At 44.5% G+C, this 21,703-nt stretch overlaps 1 protein-coding gene across 8 annotated transcripts in view; it reads left to right on the forward strand.

Moving 5' to 3' along the window:
- CUX1 (cut like homeobox 1) overlaps positions 1 to 21,703 on the forward strand; it is a 270,012-nt gene that overhangs the window by 233,305 nt on the left and 15,004 nt on the right. For 7 of the 8 annotated variants that reach the window (XM_030962485.1, XM_030962487.1, XM_030962490.1 and 4 more), the window contains one exon: positions 4,049 to 4,877. The exons of the other annotated variant lie outside the window; for it this stretch is intronic. In XM_030962485.1, the coding sequence (XP_030818345.1) occupies positions 4,049 to 4,739 (691 nt within the window). In that variant the 3' untranslated portion in view covers positions 4,740 to 4,877. Of the gene's footprint in view, positions 1 to 4,048; positions 4,878 to 21,703 lie in introns of those variants that run through there. 8 annotated transcript variants of the gene reach the window in all.

Here is a 21,703-nt window from a genome sequence, read left to right on the forward strand (position 1 = left end):
ATTCCCACTTGCAGGCAATTATACACGAGTTGGAGGGATGCCTATGAAAATATGTTCCCTTCGGCCTGACAGCAAAATGTGCTGTTCTCACTTGGGCAGACGAGCGGGAGCGCTGGTGGCAGGTGTCACCTCCCTGTGGTGGCAGGTGTCACCTCCCTCGTTAGCACCAGATCCAGCCCTGCCTGGGCGTGTGATGGGTGCCTCCAGTCCCACCTTCCTGGGGAGGAGGTGCTGACAGCTGGACACAAAATCCAACCCTGCACACTGGGGGCAGCACAAGGCTGAGCTTTGAGTGATCTGGGCCTCTCCCAGATGTGCTGCTGGGACACTCCAGGGCTTTCAAAAGCTGTTTCAAGCCTGTTTGGCACCCTGTGTGCTCTGAGCACTGAAAAATCAAAACACAAACCTGTTTTTTGTTCCCCTTGACGCTAACTTTGTTAGCTGTCATGCATGAATTTCTCTTAAATCACGTGGAGGGTGTTGCAGAAAAGGGACAGGTTCCATGTTCTGTGAGGGGAGCAGGGTCTGACTGTTCTGCTGATCATATGTTACAAGAAATGGGTGGTCTTTCTTTCAGTCTTCTCTAGGCCACACTTAACTTTATCTCTTTCCTACTCTCCCTCAGCCATTCCTTTTCCGAACTGAACACTTTTTATACAGAAGCAGTTCCACATCTCAGGCCATCTGCTTGTGCTTTAATACTCATTTTTCTGTAGCTTTAGATAAGGGAGGGCACAGATTTGGACAAGTTTGTCTTGCTGTCTCTTGGGAATCCTGCTGTAGTGATGCTTTTCCTTTCAGATTCAGCCCAAATCTCACTTTCCAAACGTGGTTGCTATAGCAGGATCTACCTTTATATCCACCAGATGGAAAGTCAGCATTAGCATTTATTTCCTACAGCAAAAAGAAACACTGGGAAAAAATATCCTCAGCAGGCAAAGAAATAATTCACTTCAGAATATAAATGGGTATAAAGGATTTTGACATGTCTGCAAGCTTCTCCAAGTCTATGGCTTTGCATTCATACCAGTCACAGAGCTCTCAGAATATACAATGAATATCCCTTGCTTTGGACTAGTGAAGCACATACAGGACACATCAGAGGCTCTGATGTCTTAAGAACAGTAGAAAAAAGCAGGAGAGAGGAATTTCTATCCCACTTCACCTGTGGAAACTGACAAATAAACTCAGTATGCCATAGAAATTATACTACAGATACATCAGGAATGAAACCAGACTTTCTAGAATTGTAATCCAGCACTCTTGGACCCTAAATTCTGAGTGTGTTTTTCAATGAACTCTACACAGTGCTGGTTTTGATGTTGCATGAAGGCTTCTCTGGGGAGCTGCAGCAAACACCCAGGAGATCTCTGATGTTTTTTGTTCCACTGGTGAAATCCAGCAGGGTGTGTGGATGTCAAGGCCAACACCTTCCCAAGAGGAATGCTCTCTGGAATCCTCTAGCTGCTGTCACCAGGTCTTCTTTACCATAAGAATTTAATTACCATGTTAATCAGGAGCCAGACCAGATTCCAGCAGCAATATATTGGGTGTGAATTCCAGGGATTTCCACAGACTTGGGTTTGATGTTTGCAGGGCTGTGGTCAGATTCTCAGAGAGGTTCAGTACCTGCTGGAGCTGAGGTATTTTAAATGCCATGCAGGCACAGAGCTCTTACAGCCTCCTCTCCTGACTTGGGGAATGTTACAGAAGCACCATGTTCTGGATCAATGTCCATGCAGGGAGATTTTAGGTATAAATAGAGCCTGATAATTGATGTTGCAGGATGCCTGCAGTTAATGGTAATAGAAAATTAATGTTAGCACCTGTGGGCTTCTGTTAGGTGAGTAATATTCTCCTAGGGAAAATTACAGACCCCCTAAATCCTTCAGAAGTGTGGAGTCAGCGAGTACTGCTGAAATTCTCTGTTGCATTTCAAGTAAGTCAATAAGATCAATAGCTTCAAAAGCAGTATTCAGGTGGTGTTCTCTATTTAGCTGAATGTTTTTCCATTGTGTGCTGTCTTCCACAGCACAGTTAAGGGAAAATAGAAAATCCTTACAGCCATCAGTGCTGGGACAGCGTGTCACTTGTGGTTTGCAGCCCCTTGGCAGTTCCCTGTGGCTGAAACCAAGAGGTTTTTATCTTCACTGTGAAAAATAGTAAGTTCTGGTAAACTCTCCCCAGGCCTGTGGTCCCATCCCTGACCCCAGATCACTGGGGCTCCCTCTTGGTTATAAATTAGGATTTAAATGGTGTTCATCACTTCTCCCATGGATGCAGCAGGACAGAGAAGGGGTTAGCCCAGACCCTAAGGTTATTCCATAAACTTTTCTGTACTTGTGAGGATTTTGGGAACTCCTAAACAGAGAAGGAGGAGGGAGGAAGGCCCGAGTTAAATGGTAGAAGTGGTGTGTTTGGGGTGTCCCTGCACACCAGGCAGTTCTACCCACACATGGAGTGCAGTCATTCCTATGAAAGGCACTGCTTGGCTTGTCACTATTCATGTTCTGAAATTGATTTTTTAAATAAAAAATGAGGCAGAAGTCAGACTGGCTCCAGACTGGCAGTCTGTCACAGGCTGGGCTTTCTCACAGTGCTTTTAGCACAACAGGCCTGGTTTCATCTTCATTTCTCCTCACTGTCCAGGAGAACACCAAGGGGCTTGTCCAGCTTTTTCCTGGTTTTTGTTTCAGCAGACTGGATCATTTCTAATAGAAATCTGAATTGTTTTGTGTTTACAATCCACTTCATTCTGGATCTCCTAAAATTGTATTCATATTTTTTATTCAAAATACTAACTTCTCACCAGGGAAGTGGTGGAGTCCCCACCCCTGGAAGCGTTCAACAATGGGTCAGTGCAGCACTTGGCAGTAGGGTTTGGTGGTACTTGGTTGGAAATTGGACTTGATGGTCTCGGAAGTCTTTTCCAGCCTTAATGATTCCACAAAGGGTGTCTTTAGTGGCGTGGGAAGGCATTTTTAGTGGAGGTGGGTGTCTCCTTGCCACCCTGGCAGACTCACAGAATTCACAGAATGACCAGGTTGGAAGATACCTTCAAGATCATCGAGTCCAACCCAGCCCCAACACCTCAACTCAACCCTGGCACCCAGTGCCACATCCAGGCTTTGTTAAACACACCCAGGGATGGGGACTCCACCACCTCCCCGGGCAGCCATTCCAGAACTTTATCACTCTTTCTGATAAAAAAACTTTTTCCTGATATCCAACCTATATTTCCCTTGATGCAGCTTGAGGCTGTGTGCCCTGGTTCTGTCAGTGCTGCCTGGAGAAAGAGCCCAGCCCCAGCTGAGCACAGGCACCTTTCAGGGAGTTGTAGAGTGATCAGGGCACCCCTGCGTCTCCTTTTCTCCAGGCTGAGCACCCCCAGCTCCCTCAGGGGTTCCTCACAGGGTTTGTGCTCCAAGCCCCTCACCAGCTGTGGGAATCCATAAAATCAGAGGGTTTTGGGACAGCTGCAAAAGGCAGGCCTCAGAGATAGCAGAACTGTGATTAGAGCTAAGCAGCAGCCATGAGATTGGTCAGCAGAAAAATTATGTAAAAAGTAGAAAAGTAAGGACAAATAGAACAATGGTCTGTGTATTAATGCTTGTCTAGAATAACTCCCTGAGCTGCAGAAAAGTTTATCTAGCAAGGTATTGGGAAGTTCTAAGCTTAATAATGGAGCTGTGGGCATTGTGTTTTAAGGCTTACAAACAGGTATTGTGTTTGAAATAAGCAAGCATTGTTTTAACCAAAGGTACGTGGATAGAACTACTGTCAATGTGCTTTTACTTTGTGAGATTGGTCAAAAAACTTTTAAAGTGAGTTGTAACATTGAATTCTTGGTCTGCTGCCTGGGATGTGAGCTTATGGCATCTTCCTATTGTCATAACCATGTAATGGGACTGATGCTGGAAAATCAAACAGCTCAAGGCATGTTCCCAGCAGTCCCATCCCGTTGGTGATTTGTGCTGTGTACAAATCAGCCGGCCATAACCAACCTCGCTGCCTCCTCTGAACTCACCCCCTGTCCCCTCTCTCGCAGGTCCCGCATCCGCCGGGAGCTGTTCATCGAGGAGATCCAAGCCGGGAGCCAGAGCCAGGCCGGGTCGAGCGATTCCCCTTCGGCCAGAAGCAGCAGGGCGGCGCACAGCTCCGAGGGGGACAGCTGCGACGGCGTGGACGCGGAGGGCCCTCCCGAGGGGAAGCCGAGCGGCCCGGAGGCGGACGAGTTCAGCAATGCGGCCGCCAAGTCTCAGGGAGGGCCCTTCGAGGCGGGGGAAGAGGCACTGCGAGGAGCCAGGCCCTCGGAGAGAGCGGAGCCCGAGAGCCTGGAGGACACCGACGACGAGGGCCGGCCCAGAGCGCCGCGCCAGAGCTCCCCGCCGGCACCGCCGCGCCCGGGAGACGCTCTGGAGACACCGCCAAACTCTGCCACGGAAGGGGATGCCTCTACCTCAGCTGCCTCCACCTCAGTCCTTACGGGGGAGAGCTCCTACAAGTCAAAAGAAAGTTCAGAGAAAACCTCCAGTGTGCCAAGTACGAGCTCGACGCCGGGCGCAGGCTCGCAGAAATCCAACTCCCTGCAGAGCTTGTTCGGCTTCTCGGAGGCGGCGAGCTCCAGGAACACGCGAGACAGCTCCCTGAGGAAAAAGAAAGCGGCCAACTTGAACAACATCATCCACCGCTTGGAGAAGGCCGCCAGTCGGGAAGAGGCCGTCGAGTGGGAGTTTTGAGATTAAACTGGCCCAACTCGGGAGAGCTGGGAAGTCAAACTGGACCTCTACTGGTTTTATTGTGTTCGCACTTAACCGCCCTGCGGGCCACAGGGCAAAAACGCCATAGGCCAAGGTGCATATAGAAATCAAAAAAAAAAAAAAGGAAAAATGAAAAAAAAGGAGCGTTAAGCCCAATTTATGTTTGTGTTTTCGAGGAAGAAAACTGAAATGTGTAGTCAAGCTTTTTTGTACCCTGAAGTGTTTTTATTATTGCCCTAAGTGATTTCCACAATTTCTGGAATAACTCATACAGCTTTGCCTTGTGCCCTCCTCTTTGGTGTGGGGCTTTAAAAAAATGAAAAACAGGAAAAAAAAAAACCTAAAAAAAAAAAAATCCTTAAAAAAAATCAACCCACATATAAAAAGGGGGCTTTTTATCTGCCATCTAATGGCTACAGAGCGATAATACACTATTATCTTCTTAAACCAGGAAAAAAGGGGAGATTTTTCAAGAAAAAGAAAAAAAAAGAAAGTTTTTTGTAGCTGTTCAGTTGCCACTAAGAGATTGCACAGTCAACCGACTCTAAACACACTAGTTTGGATTCCTACATATTTTCAAGAAAAGAAAAGAATCTTGTTGTTTGAAACTTTGAATTAAAAAAAAACACATTTACTCCACATATTTTTTAACAAAACAAAAAAAAAAGTCACATCAGGAAAATATCTTAATTTGTGGTAGCTGACTTAGTGTTTTCTTGTAAGTGAAATAGAATATTGACACGTAGTGCACATTGTTTCATAGCTTTAACTGATTCTGGTCTTTTGCAGCCCAGAATTTGTTTAATACACTCCATTTTAGGCCAAATCAGGACAAAAAAAAAAAATCTGAATCTAGGTATTTTATAATCTGCTTTTTAACCTCTAACCACAGAGCACGCTGATCAGACCTCATATCTGGGAGGTTTAGGAGACAACTTAGAAGCAGCATGTACTTGATCATTTCACTTGGTTCGTAGTGTACAGGATTTCCTTTCAGCAAAGACAGATCGCTCCAAAAACGTTGGCCAGTAACATTTCAGCCTGCTACTTGGGGGCCCAGCCCGTATCCCCAACATTCAGCTTACCTGGAATCCTTGGGAATGCAGTTCACGTGTCCGATTGCTGTCACACACCACTAAGAGGGACTGGAGCTGCCGCAGACCCAGCCCTTTTCCTGCTGTTGGTGGCCATTTACTGACTCTCTTCCCACCACGAGCACTGATTTTAAATACGTTTTAGTTGTGGGAAGCTCCTTTTTTTGCGTGGATAAAGAGTACATGGCAATGACCAGACGGGCTCTCACCGGGGTGGAAGCAGCCCAAGCTCGAAACCAAAACCTTCGTGCTCTCGAGTCCCAGTGCGGCCCGTTCTGCCCTGCAGAATTACAGCCTTTTCCCATTCTTTTATGCACAGGTTAGGGCTGATCAAAGTACAAATCCAATTCTAACTTGTCTCTAACTCCTCCTGTTGTCTATATGTATATGCGTGAGCATAGAGGTGCGTGGAAGGATGTGTGTGCGTGGGTGTGTGCGTGCAATTTTATACGTCTGTGTATTTTCTTACGTACTTGTGCACACATAGAGTGCATTACTGCCACCTTTTTTCAATAAGCTGTTTTATCAGTTATGGCTTCTACAAGTTTGCTAATTTAGACTCCTTTATTGCCATATCTTTAAAACTAACAATAGATGATTTCGGAATATATATATATATATAAATATATATATATATAATTTTTTTTTGCTTATTTATAGGTGCTGTATTTTATTATCTGATTGTTAGGAAGGGATGAAAGGGGGCAAATATTCTTTAGAGGGATAGACTGCCGGCAGTATTGGGTATAATTTACAAGATGTAGTTGTCATACTGTATATTATTGATTGAAGACTTTTTTGACCGTATTGTGTATCATTGAACTTTTGTCTTAGGTCAGCATCTTTTTGATGACACTTTAATGGTGCATTCATTACTTCTTAAGTTTAATTAATATTACTTTTCTGATTTTGGGGGAGGGAGGGATGGGGGAGAGGAGTTCCGACTTTAAAGGTATGTTCCCAATATTACACCTCAGTGTGCTTGTATTAATTCATTAGTAGGATTTTTGACTGTAAGATGTGAAACCACATTTCTTGCATGATGTTTTAGAACTTATGTATTTCATTTACAGTCTCTTAACATGCGACAGCAGCACTTAGCGCAAGTTTTCACAAATTTAAGAATCAGTACACTAAAATCCATCCTTCTCATGACTAAGGAAAGAAGGCTCTAGGAGGCTGAAAGGCAGGGATTTATTTCTGATTTTCACTGCTAGCTGTTTCAGGATTCCTCCTTGGGTAACTGGGGACTCGTGGTGCGAAACTGAAGCTGAGGAAGGGAGAGAGAGCTGCCCCTTTCTGTGCTGAGCAGACACAGTGGCAGTGGCAGTGACAGACACCAGGGTGTGGCAGCACTGCTGGGAGCGTGGCGAGTGCCTGGGAATGGGGTGAAGCCAAGGGTGACCTCTCTGTACCTGTCCAGTGTCCTGGTCTGACTTCCAAAGCACAGCTCCGTGGAGAAGCACGTCCTGGTAGGAGTTCACATACCTTAGTACAAGTCACAACGAGCTGCGTCTCCAGCCGAGAGCAAAACTTCTGCCCAGAAGACGCAGATATTTTCTTAGGTTCTTTAATTGTTTTGTTGGTTTTTTTTTTTTTTTTCTTCGTTGTTGTTTGGTTCAGGTTGGGTTTTTTAATTAATTCTAGGCAATACACTTGCCAGTCTGTTCCTACTGTCCTTGTCTGCTGATTTGAGACCCAGGTGCTGGATGCAGTCAAGTGGTTACTCTCAGCTTTCTCCATAGTGAGGGGGTTTTTTTCTGTTTGATGATTTTATTTTGTTTTTTAAGTTAATATTCCCCAAACTGTTCTTGTGCCTGTGTCTATCTGATTGCATTCCATGATGCTTACTGAGAGCTCTGGCTGCATTGTACGACAGCAGAACTGTATTCACAGGTCGCACACAAATGCAGCACTTAAGGTCAATCTCTCTTCTTAATAAGCAATACGTAAGTGCCTTGAAACATATCTTCTTTTTTTTTTTTTTCCCCTGTTTATTTTTGGTTTGCTTTTCAGGTTTCCACTAGTTCTTTAGGATTCTTTAGTGTCCGCCCGGTTTTTAATGCTGTAATGATTTTTAAAAAGCATATCTGTAGCTTGCCCGAGAGGAAATCTTTCTTTCATAACACTAACTGTTAATTCTAAGCTCCATTATTCCATTTGAGTCATGTAATTTTGCTGGTTAAAGACAGCGTTCAGAAGTCAGAAGTCACTCCATCCTGCCAGGCGTTATCATTGGGATCTATTATAAAATTAATCAAATAAAATGCTGTCAGTATTTCCTATATTTTTGGCACTTTATTAATGGCTTAGCTCCTTTTGCTGTTTCATATTTAATGATCTGTGTTGAATGTGGATTAGCCTGCTGAGATGCTGTTGGGGTGATCTCCTGCCCAGAGTCCCCCTGGGCCAAGGAGCACCCTTAGACCTGGAGCTCAGAGATGCTCCTGGGCTTTGTCCCAGTGTTTAGCCAAGGTCACAGCTGCTTTTCTGTTCCAGTGGAAAGTAGGATGGGTTAGTTGAACTACTGCTGATGTTCTCGGGTTGGACATGAGTTACCTGCTGGTGTTTCTGGCCAAGGCCCCCCAGTTTAGAGGCTGAACTTACACTGCAGGGTGTGACAGATAGTTGGGATCAATTTGGAACTCACCCTTAGGAGGAAAATGTGCTTTGGAATAACTTTTTCTTTTTTTTTAATTTAATTCAAAGAATAAAAAGTTGAAGGAGAAGAAATGCCAAAGAGCAGCACAGTGGCTGTCATCCCTTGGGTGCTGATTCCAGGGGAAGGGAATGTGTGAAAGGATGACATGGGGCTCATCTCCCAGGGCAGCAGAGCCCTTGTTGCTGACATTTCTTTTCCTGATGGATAAAAGCACAGGCAGTTTTCAGGAAATCCATCATGCCAGATTCTGTTTTTCCTGAGGTTCTTTAAAAGCATTTTATTTTCTCTCTCTGTTTCCAGTTCCTTGCTCTTACCAATGCTGTGCATGAAGGGCCAGGGCTGTTTTAATAGAAATACATTTATATTGCAGTTAAATTGTTGATTTTTCTCTCTGGATGATTAGAGAAGGAAAAAGAGTGCCGTGCTTTGTTTGCTAAAAGCCAGGAAAGAGTATCCCCTGGCAGAAGGGTCATGCAGTGGAATTGTCAATACACTTCCATTTTTCAGGATACAGATTTCAGACAACAGCATTGTAGATGTTTATTGGCAGAAATGCATTTAATTACAGTTGCTTTTGATGCCATAAAATTTGACCATTTTATTTATTCATCAGTGAAATGCCTATGAATAGAGCCACCCTTTACAGGAGCCCATATCAGTGCACTCTGCCCATATCATGAATTAGTGAGTCCTTTAGTAATAAACTCCTTGCTGTAATAGGAAATATCTATATTACAGTTAAAAAGAAAAAAAGTATGTGCCTTTCTCATTAGCTAAAAGATCTCTGCATTATTTTTATGTAACTTGTTGATATGGGATTGGTGTAGAGCAGGGGGACCATGAACACCACAGAATTCTATGCAATATTTTCCAATCCAATTACTTAGAAGTCCCTATTTTTCAATCCTTTAACAGGAGAAATAGTAAGTTAGAGAAGTGCATCATGGTGGTGGTAATTCAAACTGCAAAGCTGATAAATTGACATAAAATAGAATTGAGGGAAATGTCACAAATTAATGTGATGAAATAATGGAAAATACTAGCAGTGGTTGCAGTCCCTACAAGCACAGCTGCTGTCAGAAGTCTGTAATCTTCCATTCTAAAATTAATAATTTCCAGTATTCTTAAAGCTTTTATGAATAAGAATGCTCCTGGCAAAAACAGGGCAGGTTAGAAACATTTTAAAAAATCACATTTTGACCATATAGAAATTATAAGAATACATGAAAAAAAGTAATTGGGTTTGGACACTTTGCACTTGGATCCAAAATGTTTTATGAAATACCACAGTAATCTGTGCCTTTAGCAGGGTTGTGAGAGATCAATAGCTTGGCAGTTTATTGCAGACTGAAAGTGGAGTGTTGACATTTTTAACCTGCACATGGAGGGCACTATTTTTGTTCCATTTGTGTCTCTTCCTACAAAGGAGTTTCTGAAATTCTCTCTGATTTCCTCTTCACCCACTGGATGTTCTCTGTCTTCAGCCACGAGTGTGGCTCTCTCCAAGAGCTCCTCTTGGAGACTCAGGAACAAGAGGAGAAGGAGGAATGTTGGTTCTTAGGTGGGGACTGGATTTAACATTCCCTAAACCAAGTCAAGGCTTTCCTGAGTGTGTGTGGCAGTTTTGGCCCTGGTGTGACCCACTGGTTGTAGCCTCTTATCCCTGAATTTAACTCATATAAAACATTGGACTGGGTTGATTCCTGTGTTGTTCTGCCTTCCCCTTTCTGTTCTGTGAACATCAACATGTTCTTTGTCTTGCATATACAATCAACTTTTCTGAGAATTTAAAAATTCTGTACGAAGGAAAGACTTCCCCCCCACCACACCCCCCAGCAGTTTAAAGTCTGGTTTTAAATTGCAAGGAGAATCACTGGCATGAGAAGTACAAGATCTGAATTTCTTTTCTGATGTAACCTTTGTAGTTCAAAAGGGGTGTAGCAGTCCCTGTCTCCTTCACATATATTTGAGCTCTAAAATGTAGAAATATAATTTCACCAATTTCTTCTTTCCTCCCCATCTCTTTTATAGGATATATTGACTATGCCATATATAAAGTATAGTTAATAATGGACTTTATAGCAAGAAAAGCTCTTTAAACCATGCCTAGGGACGGATTTGTCCTACATGACCAGGTCATGGACTATACCCTTCCCTATTAATATGCAAGGATAAAATGGTTTTATGCTCTGAACGTGAAATTTATCCTTTTGGAGAAGATTAGCGTTAGGCCTGTGCACTTAAGTTTTCAGAAAGCCTTAAAAACAGGTGTGTAAGTGGTGCCATCTCTGTCCTCAGGGATGATTTCCCCCCAGCCAAGTGGTACTGTGGCATATTTAATAGCAGTTATTAGTTACAAGGTCATTTTCCAGTTGAAGAAAGTCATTCATTGAACTTTGTTAGTGAGCCCCTGGCCAGCATCCTCTGGTACAACCCAGGACCTGCTTTTCCCAAACCTGGGCATCCATATCCATATCCATCCCAAAGTCCTTGGCTCTCTGTGAAATCTGTGTTTCTGCAACTCTTGTGAATGGAAAAAACCCTGATGGGATTCCTGGACTTCGTTTTCATTGCTATTCACAAACATCTTCTGGCACTAAGTGCATTAAAAGGAAAAGCCTCCTTTTAAAAAACTAAGATTGTTGTATTTTGTCCTTGTCCAGCTCTTCCATAAAGGTCAATTCTGCCAGTTTCAAGCTTGCTTTACTCACAGTGGTGGTGGGAGATTTTAGCCAGAGTTCTGTAGATTTCCTATTATTAAATCTGTTGGTTTGATCACATCAGTTCAGTTCCTTTGGACTTTGAACCAGCTGAGTGCAGAGAGCAGCTGAATCCTTTATCATAACAAAACAGTGCAGCAAAGTGAATACCCCTGTGATGTCTTTGGCTTTCTGATTGAATTCCAGAGATATTTGTAATACATGGTACAATCTTCATCCAAAGTTCTTCGGGAATGGGGAATCATGCCCAGAATTTCCTGCTGTTGTGGTGCCACACCTGATTTTTGCACAGTTCTGTGTAATTCCTGGGAGTGTCACAACAGCACAGCCTCTCTCTTAGCAGCAAGAAGAAGAGTTGTGTTCTCTTCTGTCTGTGAGGATAATTAATATGCATTTTTGGGAGTTGTGAATGTGTCTCTGTGCATCATTCCAGGATGGAAAAGCCCCTCTGTGTATTTAGCATTTGTGTGCTTGGTCTTAGTGCTGCAGCAGAATGGCTGCAGCCGAATTTGTGAAATCATTTGGGATGTAGGTGAGTGAGGGCTTAAAACCAAGATGTATTTTAATGGGCAGAGGATGCCATTCCCCACTTGTCAGATCCATTCCCTGCTGTAAAGAGGGGATTAGCCACTGGAGAGACCAGGCTGCTGGAGATGCATGGGTTTAGCTAATGAGGATGGGGAAGATCATGCTCAGAATACATAAAAATGATTCCAAGGGTCTGAGATGTGCAAGAGCCAAGGAATTGGAAAGGAGGGGTCAAACCTTGTCTGTAGGTTTGGCCTCCTGCAGGAAGTCCATATCCCAGATATTTGCACACATGTAGTGCTCTCTCCTTTATCAATGTACAGTGGACAGTAAAGACATTTTTAAAACAATCACAAAACCAGCTGATGAAGTAAATTCAAGCCAAGTATGGAATTAAAGCAAGCAGCTCAGCCTTGCTCTCCCTTAGCTGAAAATTCAAGTATTTGTAGGAATGAGGTAGAAATTTTCTGTTAGGCAGCTCCTCTTGGAAGGTGAGTGTCTGTGCTTTCAAGAGAATAAATAAAACTTGGCGCTTGACTTGCTCTGAAGTACAATCTTGTCTCCAAGTAACTAGGAAAAATATTTTTGCAATCAGTCTTTCAATCAGACTTCCCTGGCTTTTATTAGCTTGTGTTGGACCCTTTGTGCTGTCTGGATGTGTTATTTATATGTGGGTAAGTTATTACTAGCTTTAAAAGTGTTTCCAAAGGACCTGGTTACCTCTGGATGCTGGTACAGGTGATACAGGGAGTACTTGAGCATCTGGTTTGGAAAGGAGGAGCGTGGGGAATAGGCAAGGTCACATCTGCATTGTACTTTTCCTTTTCCTTGATCAGGGCTTCCATTTCCTTCTCACCTTCTCTAGAGAGATGGAGTTCATGGGTCATTCCTTTTATTCTGTGGGAGAAAGATTTTAGTCGAGCTTGAAATTATTTTATTTTCACTCCATAGGCATTATCATCAAAATCCTGTACGTTGCCACATTTCCCATTAAGTCTTTAGGATTTGCTTCCTGAAATTGACTCTTTCTCTACTTGGAAAGCTATGTGCCTTATTTCCTAATCTCTTCGTGGAGAATAATCTGAAGCACAGTGATCTGGCTTGCAGCATTCCCAGACTCTTTTCATTTATTTTTGGGGGGGAGCAAACACTGATGGAGCATCCCGGTGTCCCAGCACTGGCAGGTGCTTGGCCCCCAGGCACATCCAGCACTGTGTGAGCAGTCTTTGTGCAATAGAAACTCTGGGTCCCTGCCTGGGGGGTTCCTGTCCCACAGCCACTGAGGGTGAGCTCTCCTTCAGGGCAATTCACACTCCTGGGAGAGAAGAAAATCCCTGTGGGTTCCTTCCAGCAGTTCCTGGGACAGGACTGAGCTGTCACCCAGCAGCTGATGCTCGCAGGGCTCGGTCCCGCCCTGTGCACTCACAGGTCTGCGAGTGTCCAAGAAACCCCTGTGGCAGCTCCTTTGTGCCACCAGTCACAGCTGCTGTCCCCACTGCCCCTGCCAGGGCCCTGCTGGCTCTGGGGGTGAGGCCCTGTGCAGTCATTCCAGCTGGGATTTATTTGGGTTTGTGCACAGCAGGCGCCCCCAGCCCTCCCTCCCCGAGCTCGCTCTCTCTGCAGCATCAGAAGGTGAAATACACAGAGGTGCTTTGTGATTAGGACAACAATCCAATATTTCCTATTGATGAGATCCATTTGTAACAGTTTCTTTTTTGAGGTTTGGGGTTTTTTGTTGGATAGAACCACAACAGGAGTATTTACATATCATTGGTTTGGGTTGGAAGGGAACTTAAAGCTCGTCCTGTTCCAACCCCCTGCCCTGGGCAGGGATTCTCCCACTAGACCAGGTTGCTGTCCCCTAAATGGATGTTGGAGAAAGCTTGGGATACCCTAGAGATGGAGCAGGTGGTGTTGGCTCATAGTATCCATATCATTGTGCCCCAGTTGTGTTTTCTAGAGCAATCTTTTTTTTTTTTTTTTTAAGAAAAAAAAAAGTATTTTATCTAAATGCCTAATAAATAATATTATTTAAATAGTTTTAAAAATAATTTAGGACTGAGAATAAGAAGCCTCAGTTGTGAGAGAAGAGACTTAAAATATACAGAGAGAGAAAATACCCTGAGCCTCCTAGAGCCTCTACTGAGAATTTGCTAAAGACACGGAGCCCCTGGTCAGAGCACATTGCAATTAACTCACAAGTGTTCATTTAAAATGAGAGACTGGTTTCCTGTGATGTTCATCTTTGTTGCCATATGTTTGACTTTCTGAATTCAGAGCTGATTTCCTTCTCATTCAAAAGCTGGTCAAGGAAAAAAAAAAATATTTAAAGAAAGAAAAGGCAAAAAATAATAATTCAAATAATAATTCACCTTTTGCAGCAGCAGCTTTTCCTAGTGTGAGCTCTGGAAATCCACCTTGTGCATTGTGTGTGGCACACAGGGGTGGTTCAGTTGTGCTGCTGTGTTCAGACAGGCTTTTCCCTGGCCAGGTGGCCCTGGGGAGCAGCAGAGCAGCCCCAAACCCAGGCAGGAGAAGGATGGGTAGGGCACAGCAGCCACTTCTGTGGCTTGGGAAGCAAATTTGCACTTTGCCTTTCGAGGGTGTCCCACTTAAAAAAGGAAAAACCATCCGGCGAATTTCCTGCGTCAGGTTCTTTTTCCTTCTGGTGTAGTCCAAACAGAAACTGAAAATGAGAGTAAAGAAAGCCCTAGTGTAAGTGTTGGATCAGCTCTGCCAAACAAAAGGTTGTTCCTCTTGGAATACTCTATGCATTTCTGTGGTGAAAAGCATTTTCTCCCATTCCTTGCTGGAAATGCTGTGAGAATGTCACACATACAAATTTGGATGTTGATCCCAAAGCAGATGGAGGCTGGGGAGGGGGGGATGTTCTTTTTTGTTCCTTTTTCTTTTTTTTTTTCTTTTTTTAATTGTTTCCCTCATGTCCCTTTTCATTTTTTTTTTTTAATTAAAAAATTAACTCTTTGCATTTGTGCAATAACTACTTGCCATGAGAATGGGCAGACCTTGGAAATGCCCCGACTACTAACACAGCACAAGATGAACTCGAACAGAAAGTGGTGTACTTTTTCCTGAGAACTTTTTTTTTTTTTTTTTTAATAATAAGCTCAGTTTTTACCCCAGTGTATTGTGGTGTCTTACATTTTTAGCAGTATTTTATATTTTTTCTGTAACGCACTAAGTCTTAGATGTTTTTAGAGCTTGTTTGTTATATTCACAATCACGGATTTTAAAAAAAAAAAAAAAAAAAGATCCTCACAAAGACCCAATTGACCAAAAAAAAAAAAGAAAAAGTGTCATTTTTTTTGTACAAGTAGCTTTGAGAAGCCCACATTGTGTTGCTGTGACTCATCTTTTGTAACATTTTATTTCTTGGTATTTGTTTAAACATAAAAAGTAAGAGTTTATCTGGCTGGCAGTGCAGGGCAGCGCTCCCTCGTCAGCAGAGGCATTGTTTCTGTCTTTGTTTGGTTTAGCCATAAAATGTTTGTTCTCAGCACTGTACAACGGTCCCTATATGATATGGAGAAGCAATATCACTGTATGAAACTCACACGATGTATTATTATTATTATTCACTAGCACCCTAGGTGTGATAATTGAAGTAAATATCTTTTATACAAACACAATTCCGTGTGGGCTGTCTTTTATTGAGGTGAGACCTGAGTCCAAGCAGCAAACATTTACATTGTGCTTCTGGTTTTGGTGATGCCCACGGGGATCACAGGGATGGTTTGGTGGGATTTGTGTTTGGCCAGGGGAGGAAAATTTACTTTTTGTATATCAGTTTCTATGGGGAGTGTGTGTGTGTGGTTCCAGTATCTTAAATATTGAACTGCTAGATGTGCAAAATGCTCAGTGAAATCCAAGTGTGGCCATTCCTGCTGCAGTCAGTGTGAGGTGGGCACCCAGCTTCACAGACAGAAAATACATATTTGGGGTCTGAGACTGCCAAGGGGGATTGCTTTGAGCACCACAGCAACATATCAACTCATTAAAAAGGAAAAAAAAAGTCAGTTACCTGAGGTTGGAAATGCTTTAGATTCAGAAATGAAAATGTCAAAGAATTTTCCCAGGTATTTGGCTCACTGTTTATTTTTACAGATCCTTTACAGGAAAATAAATTCCTCCTTTAGTGCCTTATGGGATGTTCCTATAAATACTCTCAGTATTTACAGAGTGAGGAGCTTGGTAAGGAACAGGTGCTGGAATCTGTCAGTGGGATTATGTTTTCAAAAGCAGTGGAAGAAATCATTTTTTGGATGCTCTGGGTGTCAGGTGGAGGATGTGTGTGTGTCTGTGCTTACCTGGGTGCTCTCTTTCCCCTGCTCATGTCTGGTTTTTGTGAATTGAAGTTTATTTTGGGGGACCTGCCGTGCTTTCCACCATCCCCTGCAGTACATCCCTGACACATTTCTCCTACCAGGCTCTCGTGAGCCCCCATTTGGAGTTTCCTGTGGAACAGGAGTTTTGGAGGGCCAGGTTGGATATTTGCTGTGGTTCTGTGCTGGGGAGCAGGGAGTCAGGCTGGGATTTCCCACCCCACTTCGTGCAGCTCCATGTTGGTGTCCAGTTGTGTCTTTGCCACCTTTAGTTCTGCAGTTGTGGGGGAATTCTCCTCAAAATGTATTAAAAATGCTGCTGAATGCCTCCATTTCATGACAAATGTGCATTTTCTCATTTTGAAGCATCTGACAGGTTGTTCCACAGGATGGAAACGTTCATGGTTTAACACTTTTTATTTTTTCCCCTTCTCTTTAATAACTAATCCAAGTGTTGATTGCTATAAATGGTATTATCTGGTGTATAATTTACCCTAAATTTTTTTTAAACTTGATGCTAAACAGCTAGACTTTTTAAATGCCATGCCTCAGGTAGGTTAATTTGTGTATTTGTAACCTGCACTTTTCTTCAGGTGGTGTCAGCATGAAACTCCTGAAATGCCACACGTGGTCATAGACAAAGGGTGTGTTAAACTTGAGAAAGCACTGACCTGGAGAAGGCTCACAGTAATTCAGAATTTTGCATCTTGGGATAAAGCCAGGTGGTTCTCTCGAGCCCAAATCTCACAAAGTTAATTTTGGGAAGTTAGGGAGGCAACCCAAACCCTGAGGAAGCATTAAGAGGTCAGGAGCAGGTATTTATGGCCTCCCATGGAGATAGCTGCATCTCCCACCATAACTTTATTGGGGCAGCCCTTCAAAAGGATGTCAAAATTCTCTTTTTTGGAAAAATTTTATGTTGTGTCTTCCCATAGACCTTTACTGGTTTGAACTGGGACATCACTGGGAGTTCCTGCTGGGACAGAGCTGCTGCTGGGGCTGGATGGGCGAGGTTTGCATAGGAAATGTTAGAGGGATTTGCTGGACTGATGGGAAAACTCCTCATTTGTGGCATCCTTGGGTGCAGGAGGAAGTTCACACCTCAGTGCCAAGGTTCTGCTCCACCATAGTGAGAGCCAGGTTGAGTTTCAGTGGGAAAAAGGATATTTTTTCACATATTCCCACCAGGTAAGGAGCTGGTGCTTCTGAAGAGCCCCACTTCTTTCCATCTGGAAATGCTGTCATTTTCTCCTCAGTATTTCTGTTTTAATGCAAGTGGTGAAGGAATTGTGTACTTGCCAACAGAGGGCTTCAGAAAACATGATTTGATTACAGCACAGCATTTTATTTTCTTTTTGCTCCAAGCTATGGGAAACTGATAAGAAAATTCAAACTGTTTTCTTGAACTCTTCCAAGTTACCCATGTAATTATCTTCGTACCCTTGGAAATAATCCCTTCTTGTATGAAATCTCTCTCCTTACAGGGTGAATTTATTAAGCAGCGCTGGGTTTCTTTGCTGGGAGCTGTTTATTTTGGAGTGCCTGGGCCAGGAGGAAGGGGAAGGAGAAATCCTTCAAACCTTCCCTTCCCAGCAGGCCCTCAAAATGTGAAAAGAAAGGGGGAAAAGCAGGAGAAGGAGAAGAAATCTCAGCTGCACCTCTTCTGGCAGAGAAAGCCAGAGAGGTGGGAGGGTGTGACCGTGTTCACAGGGATCCCAGGATGAGGGAAGAGACGAGGATCTGACTCCATGTTTCAGAAAGCTTGATTTATTATTTTATTATATATATTATATTAAAACTATACTAGAAGAATAGAAGAAAGGATTTCATCAGAAGGCTGGCTAAGAATAGAATAGCCAAGAATGATAACAAAGGCTGGTGGCTTGGACAGAGAGTCTGAGCCAGCTGGGCTGTGATTGGCCATTAATTAGAAACAACGACATGAGGCCAATCACAGATGCACCTGTTGCATTCCACAGCAGCAGATAATCAATGTTTACATTCTGTTTCTGAGGCCTCTCAGCTTCTCAGGAGGAAAAATCCTAAGGAAAGGATTTTCCATAAAAGATGTCTGTGACAGGAGGGAGCCCCCAGAGAGTCATGGAGCGGTTTGGGTTGGAAGGGACCTGTAAAGGACACCTCCCACTGCCCCAGGCTGCTCCAAACCCCATCCAGCCTGGCCTTGGACCCTCCAGGGATCCAGGGGCAGCCACAGCTGCTCTGGGCACCCTGTGCCAGGAGCTCACCACCCTCATCATAAAAATAACAACTTCCCTAGAACCCACCTGAATCAGCCTCTTTTAGCTGAAAACCACCCCCCTTGTCCTGCCATGCTGCACTTTGGTGGCTCCTGCTCTCTTCCCCAAGGGCATTTTCCCTGCTGGCCCTGAGGAGAGGGCAGCAGGAGCTCAGAAGGATGCTGATGTTGGGATGAGCTTGGCAGCTGGGGCTTTTCCTTGTGCTTCCTTTGGCACTTGGGCAGATAAGTCTCAAATGTTGTTCTCAGGGTGTTGGACATGACCTGCTCTCTCCTTGTCCCTGTTTTCTCTTGTCTCTTTGGCAGCACATGGAAGTGAAACTGAGCAGGGCTGTTCTTGCTGCCCTCACTGGTGCCAGTGCCATCCCTTGCTGCCTGGAGCTGCTCATCTTCTGAAGGTCCTTCCTTCATCCCTGAAGGACCTCACTGATGGTCTTGATGTCTTCTCTTACAGCTCTGTATCTGCAGAGGAACCTCATCTCTGCACTCCTGCAGCTTTTCCAGGCCTGGTACCTGTGCCTGGAGACAGGGAGATCATGTTAGAATTCACAGATGGCTTTTAGAGTTGTCATCATTCCTCTCTTTTCATCCTCTCCTTGCTTTTTCTGCCTTTTCAGAAGCCCTCAGAGGGACTGGTCAGGGAATGCCCTCGTGGCAGGTACAGATGGACCAGGACAGCCCAGAGGCAGCACTGCAGCCTGAGATGGTTCCCAGGTTAATAATCCAGGAATTCTGGCTACTCAGGAACTCTTGGAGCTGCCTGACCTTTCCTCCCTCCCTGGAGATTTCTACAAATGTTGCTTTAAAAAGTCCCAAAATTCCAATTCCTTTGTGTTTCTGTTGCATTGATGAGACCTCTGGAGCACTTGACCTTTATTTACTCTGGGGACATTGTTGGAGCAGTACAGTCCCTTCAAGTGACACTGATTTTTCATGGCCTGATGGGAGGGGAGATGCTCAGCTGGGCTTTTGCCCTACAACCTCCTCTTCAGCCTTTCCTTCTGAGCAGATTTGCACCTCAGAGCCCACAGACATGGTTTTGGTGACTCGTAGAGAGAAATATTCCATCATTCCCTGCCTCCTTGTCCTGTTCCTCAGCCTGCTGACGGCTCCCAGCAGTGGTGGCCCCAAGGAAAAGGCTTTGCATGAAGCTGAGGTGGATTGAGTGACTCCCACACACTCTGGCCAGGCAGAAATGTTGTCCCTCAAATGTTGTCCCTCACCATGAAAAGGTCAAGACAGAACTGGGACCATCAAGCTGTGCAATGGTGAAAGGCCTCTGACAACCTCCCTGTTGCAGGAAGGGTTTTGGCTCAGATCTTTCTGCCTGGGCACCTTCACAGACCAAAAAAAGAAGGCAGAGAAAATCATGTTGTGCATGCAGGGCTGAATCTGCAGCCTTTGGATCGTGTGCTCCTCATCCCTCCAGCTACAAAGAGCAGGGTCAGGGTCGAGTCATCTCCCTTGATTCTCCAGGACTTTGGGCAATAACAGCCTTTTGCAGACTTCCTTAAAAGCCAAATGCCAAGTGTTTCAAGAGCCTGAAATTGGGCCTGAGTTTATGTGTGAACCTTGGGAGCTCTGGCATCAGGCAGAGCCGGAGGTAAGACTTTGTTGGCTTGGAAAGGCTCCTGGAGAGCAATGCCAAGAAGTCTTGGCACGTTTTTTTTCATGGGGAAGAGCAATGATTTCAACTCAGCTGTAACTGTCCAGTCATGAACTGGAGTGGCCCAGTTGATGGGGAAAGGTGAAAGAGCTGGAAAAAGCAAAGGGTCCATGGCAGACCCAGATTCCTGCTTCTTCCTTTGGCTTCTGCTCCGTGCCCTGGCACTCTCAGACACCCCTGTTTGTGTTGAGTGAGTCTCCAGCTTTGAGCCTCGGTGCCAAGGCACTCCAAGGTTTACTTATCTCACCATCATCTTCCTTCCAGTCAATAAAATAGACTTCAAACCTTTGAAGTAGTGGCTTTCAATGCACTTCAGTTGACTTTTCAAAGGGAGCGTGCCACATCACTTCTCAGCTTGTTTTCATTTTCTTTTTCTTTTTTTTTACAGCTATGTAAATTCAGGGAGGCCAGACAGTAAATGGAGGGAGATTAAAAAGTTCCACGAGGCAAATCAGGGTGTGAACTTGCAGAGCATCAGCTAATTTGCCATAACTGCCCATGTGTGTGCTCCTACCCCTATCCCTTCAGCTACAGCACTCACCTCTCATTTCCTCAGGGCTCTGAGGATCCACATGAGCAGTTACCCTGATCCCATGGATGTGCAGCAAGTTACAGCCTATCTCACCCCAAGGTGATTTATTCATCTGTCTGTATCCTCAGTAATCAAGCCACCATCTTATGGAAAGATTGCCTCTCATTTATTTATGTCTGGCCTTATAACTTCAAACCAAGTTGCTAGTATGTCTTAATTTTCTCCATCTGTGAAAACAGATGCTGTTTATTTTGGATGATTTGCCAAGGGAGCCCAGTTGCTGGGGCTTGTTCCAGGAGCCAGAGTTGCTGTTGCTGTGTGGCAGCTCTGGGCTCCTGGCTCAGGGGCACTCCTGATGAGCCCCTGCATCTGCCAGGCTCTGCCCCAGCAGCCAGGAATGTTCTCTTCAATAATCACTCCAAGGGTTTAACCTGCAGCTTTGGAATGGCAAGAGACTGACTGGGCTGATCACAAGTGTGAGACTCGTGTCGATGTTTTATTCTCAGTTTGGGTTTTGTTTCTTCACTGTGTGTCCCACCACATGGCCTGTCCATGCAGGTCCTTGATGTTATTTCCTGAAATATTCATCCCCCCCTTGGGCTCACAGAATTCCCAGAAAAGGCATTTCTTCTGAGCATTTTCTTTGAGCAGAGGCTCTTTCTGAGGATTCATTCAGAGTCTGGCAAGGTGTCATAGAATTATTAAATGGTTTGGGTTGGAAGGGAACCTTTACCATCACCAAGCCCAACCCCTTGCCATGGGCAGGGACAACTGCCACTGGAGCAGGTTGCTCAGAGCCCCATCCAGCCTGGCCCTGAGCACTCCCAGGGGTGGGAATAGTCCAGTCCCAGCTTCTGATTCTCTGTGCATCAGAAAGGGGAACCAGCCCTGTGTGTGCCAGGGTGGCACCAGAGCTTCTGCCAGTGTGGGGCTGCCCAGTCCCTGCACTTCTGCTCTTTGCTTCACAAGGCCATGGCAATGCCAGCCTGGCTTTTAAAACCCAGAGCTGGCAGAGTTTGAGGCTAAAGATATTTGGTTTAAAACCCATTTTCCCCAGGACTTTACCTTCTTTGTCCCACTACCTTCTGCAGCAGCTCTTCTCTTCTCTTTGAGGTATTTGCACATCTGAGGGGTCAGAGCA

The sequence above is a fragment of the Camarhynchus parvulus genome, chromosome 19, assembly GCF_901933205.1.
Source record: "Camarhynchus parvulus chromosome 19, STF_HiC, whole genome shotgun sequence".
Taxonomy (NCBI): Eukaryota; Metazoa; Chordata; class Aves; order Passeriformes; family Thraupidae; genus Camarhynchus; species Camarhynchus parvulus.